A 4,695-nucleotide genomic window follows, 5' to 3' on the forward strand; every position below is an offset into this window, starting at 1 on the left:
AGTGACCCATGTAGCCAAGCACTGTGTAAACAACAAACGGCTGAAAAGAGTAAATATAAATTTGTGATAGTAAAAGTATAGGAATGAAATAAAATAAGACCAAGAATTCTTATTGTAACAGTACACAGGACAAACAAAACAATTCAGAAACTTTAAGACAAGTAAGATTAACAAATCAAAACATGTAAAACTATTAAGCGGATTAGTAATAAGAATACAAATAAAAACGTATATAAATGAGTAGGGTTAAAAATAGAAAGCAAAACTAAAACAATAATTGTAGCGATAAAAGAGTAAGAAGAGAATAAGTCAATCAATTGACGAAATTAAAAATAATAAATCAATCAAGAATGTAACCTAATAAAAACCTAAAACTAAATCAGCTAAACCAGTCTTGAGTCTTTTTGGCTGTATGTTTGGGGTCACTGTCTTGTTGCAACATCCATCTTCTCCCCAAATTCAGTTTCTTGGACAATGAGGTGAAGTTTTCTAATATCTCCCAGTACATGTTTTCATGTTTCTTTCAGTGGTGTGTCATGCCCCAGTTTGCAGCCCCATATCATGATGCTCCCGCTTTCAATTCTCTGGGGAAGGTTTTTCTTGGGATCACACACACAACACTTCATATTCTAAACATAACCAGCTGTATTATTGCTTGAGAGTTCTATGTTTGTTTAGTTTGACCAGAGTATGCTGTTCCACAAGAATTCAGATTTTTTTCTAAGTTTATTTTTTCAGTGCTTATATCTGAGCTTCTTTTTTACAGTAAAGAAGTTTAGTGTGGGGTGTAGGAACTGAGATGGTTGCAGTGCTGTTCTCTTATTGCGTTCTATGTGTAATTGGCAGTGGTGGCCAGTACCGAAGTAAATGTAATTCGTTGCTGTACTTAAGTAGTTTTTTCGTGTATCTGTACTTTACTGAAGTTTTTCCATTTTGGAAATACTTTTACTTTTTACTTTCACTCCACCACATTTCAGAGACAAATATCTTACTTTTTACTCCACTACATTATGAGAAATCTGTCGTTCCTTTTAGTTTATGTGTGTATAAAAACGTAACGTCAAAACAAAAGAAGCGCGAAGTAAGAAGACCAATCAGGGCACAGCGCACACTTAGTTTGAGCTTGTTTTGACTTGTTGGACAGACCTACCCAGTGCAAGCATACGGTTCAGCGTCAGTGCAGCAGCATAACATTTTGGGAGAGTCTATTCAACATAAATGATGAACTAACATAACTTTGTGTAAATAGACCACAATATAGAAATATGTACACATATGCAGTTGTGACTGATGTGTCTTTTTTCTGAATTTATACCAACACTATATATTTTATAGTAAATTTGTTTTGGCTAGTTTATGTTTATGAACAGAGACCTACAGATGCAGTTTAGCAAAGGAAACTCATTTGTGAATCTGAGTTTAAAGTTTTTATTGAACTTAAACTTGGAACTAAGTTGCAAATTAATCTTAAACTGAAACTTTGCTTGTTTGTAAAAGGTTATTTCAGAGCCACTCAGTTCTACCTGATGGAAATTGTTTGCCTTCAGTGTTTTGTGCTTATGATAATTTTAATACACATCAGCGTCAGACTTATTAATGACATTCTATTAAAGACTGGTTTACCAAGAGTGACACCGGAGTATTTTGATCAAAAACGAGTTAATGAAGCGAGTCTTATTACAAAAATGATAATAGGACATTAGAGTCATAATTACTCTTTCAGTACTTTTACTTTGGTTACTTAAGTACATTTGAAGGCAAATACTTTTGTACTTTTACTCAAGTGGAGGTCTAAAGGGAGGAACTTCTACTTTTACTGGAGTTATATTTTACCTTGGGTATCTCTACTTTAACTCAAGTACATGGTTTGTGTACTTCGTCCACCACTGGTAATTGTTGTTCCTGCTGCTTTCAGGTCGTTCTTCAACTGTTTTTTAAGTGACTGCTCGCTTCTCTCTTACCTTCCTTATCATCAGTCTGAGAGAAATCTTGCATGGCGCACCTGTTCGGGAACGATTTGTGCTTGCTGAATTTTCCAAATGCATGCGATTGAACTACCTGTACTGAGTTACTAAATGTAACTAATGTAACTAAATGCAAAGACAGGGATGTTTAAGGACCAATTTAAGGACTAAAATCACTTTCAACTGAACGTCTCCTCTGTCTCCTTAAAGGGACATCCAGAGGCTTGGGGTGACGCTGATGGGCCACCAGAAGAAGATCATGACCAGCGTCCAGGTGATGCGAGCCCAGGTGCTAAACCAGAGCGTGCCCTCAGTGCACGTATAATCGCCACCGCAGCGGTCTCCATCTGAATACATATTCATCTAATATGTGTTTTTGGGTTGTGTGTTGCGAACTCTTAAAAGACTCTCTTCTAAGAAACAACTTCAAGAGGACTCCTTAGCTGCAAGGATTTCCTCGGCACCGGACTTTGTTTTCCAGGACAATCCCTGCATTGTTTCTTTGCTAATATTTCCTCGGACTTTGTGTTTTCTTCTTTCTTTTGGTAAATGGATGGACTGCCTTAACCAACACAGATAATTTAAATTTTGGTGTATATGAAGGAAGATTTTATGAACATTGAAATGTGCGATGATGTACAGAAAGCGTTAAAATGAGGACATTGATGGGGACTGGAATGAGAGAATATTGTATATGCATAAAATAAACCCTGTTGCCAGTCACCCACCACAGCACCTAAATGGCATGGATGATACTATGAGTGCCTCAAAATGCTGAATACAGACACTGGAAAAAGATAGAGAGGCAACTATTAGCATAAATCATCGCTGTCAGAACAAAACCTCATATCTTCGAAATGGCAACTTTTAAGGTACATTAATGTAATAAGAATTTATTTGTGGACTATTTTTGTTTGTCCATTCTGTGATTCCATGAATGCGGTACCATCTGTTTCCCACTGATATCACGTTTACTAATAATGTTACAAGTTTTGTGCCGAAGTCAGAGACCACCCTTCATTCATTTAAGTTCCTGAGATCAGATATAAGATGATCTGCTTGCATCAGGACAGAAATGTTTCCAAGCTGGAGTTCAAAAGATATTTAAAAATATAGAGAAATTGGGACCCCTAGCAGCCATGCAAGACCTGGCAGACCACTAAAACTGTCCCCATCAGATAAACAGCACTTAAAGCTCTCATCTTTGAGAGAGAGGAGAAAATCAAGCTGTTTCAGATCTGAAAACATCCACAGGTGTTTCTGTCCATCCTTTCACTGTGAGAAGACGATTCAGTGCTACGGGCCTGAAAGGATGTGTAGCTGTCAAGAGGCCATTACTGCGAAAAAAAAAAAAGGAAAATTTGTAAAAGAAACTGCTGATGTCCTCAGAACAATGGAGAGTCCAGATCTCAACATCAAGTCTCCTGAAAAGAATGGAAGCTGTAACTAAAGACTGAAAAAAGATGATTTTAGTTGTGGAGCTTCTCTGTTTTTTTTCCCTAAATATATGTTTTCTGCTTTTTACAGACACTAAAAGAGTGAATAATTTCTACTTGATGGCACTTTTTTGAATGTTGGTGTGGTCTCATAGGCATATAGGGGAAAGTAAAGTGTCCTTCACAACAATCTATGTTTAAGTTTCAAAGAATAACTTCATTATTTTAAACGTTAATGAACCTAAAACACTTAAAAAACAGCATTTTGCCTCATTACAACTACACTTACCTTGTAATATAATATTTCACATGTTCATATCATTTTCGCATTAATGTGTTAATCCATTTAACATGTCATGTTTGATACATCATTTTTCATGAGTCACCCCTATGAAATATCTGTACATTCAACAGGAATTTACATCATCTGAAGATCATGGGAAGAAGAAAAACACATTTTCTCATTAATTTTCTCCATTTTCAGTGATATTATGATATTGATTGACACACTTTGAAAGTTTAACCCTGTTAGCCGAACTATAGACTGAAAGCAAGAAATTCATTTTAAAAATAAACTTTCAGTAAATCGTTAGAATGTCCTTAATGCCCTTATGGCATCAGCATGGTTGCTATTTAACTACATTCTGCTAATTCTATGCTAAGTAAACTCAGCCCTGCTACTTCTAACCCCGAATCATTGTCAGCAAAGTGACCTTGTATAAAATGAGACATTCTTCCTGGATATTGTTAAATGGATTAACACATTTCTGACTGGTTTCAATAACAAAAATAAAGCTAAAATCTTAAGGGCTAAGTGGATCCCTGATCATGAAATCATCCATGAAATGTTCAATGTAAAGGGCAGCTGGCATTTTCAAATGATGTAATGTAATAAATAAAACAATAAATAAATAAACCAACAAAAATCTGGAAAAAAAAGAAGATACAAGGTTTTAATCTGACAGCGAAGATATACACACTTAAAAGAGATGGTTCTTCCAGGGTAGTTGGGTAAAGGCAATGGTTCTATTTAGAACCATGCGTTCTTTATAGAGCTATTTTATGCCTAAATGGTTCTTTGCATGGTGAAATGGTTCTTCAGGTTGATAGAGAATGTGCTGTACATGTTAAAAGGGTTCTTGTATTGTTATGGAAACCCTTTTTGGTGCCATATCGAACCATTTTCAAAAGGTTCTTTATATAGAACCATTTTCATAAGGTTCTATATACAGAACCATTTTCAAAAGGTTCTTTATATAGAACCATTTTTAAAAGGTTCTATATAGAACCATATA

The 4,695-nt window shown here is 35.5% G+C and overlaps 1 protein-coding gene across 1 annotated transcript in view; it reads left to right on the plus strand.

The window, feature by feature from the left end:
* The window catches only part of epha8 (eph receptor A8), a 158,256-nt gene extending 155,815 nt beyond the window's left edge, over window positions 1-2,441 (plus strand). Inside the window, exon 18 of the mRNA XM_036559745.1 lies at window positions 2,175-2,441. Within this exon, the coding sequence (XP_036415638.1) occupies window positions 2,175-2,289 (115 nt within the window). The 3' untranslated portion in view covers window positions 2,290-2,441. The remainder of the gene's footprint in view (window positions 1-2,174) is intronic.
* Window positions 2,442-4,695: the final 2,254 nt, after the last annotated feature.

This window comes from Colossoma macropomum, unplaced genomic scaffold (assembly GCF_904425465.1).
Source record: "Colossoma macropomum unplaced genomic scaffold, Colossoma_macropomum, whole genome shotgun sequence".
Taxonomy (NCBI): Eukaryota; Metazoa; Chordata; class Actinopteri; order Characiformes; family Serrasalmidae; genus Colossoma; species Colossoma macropomum.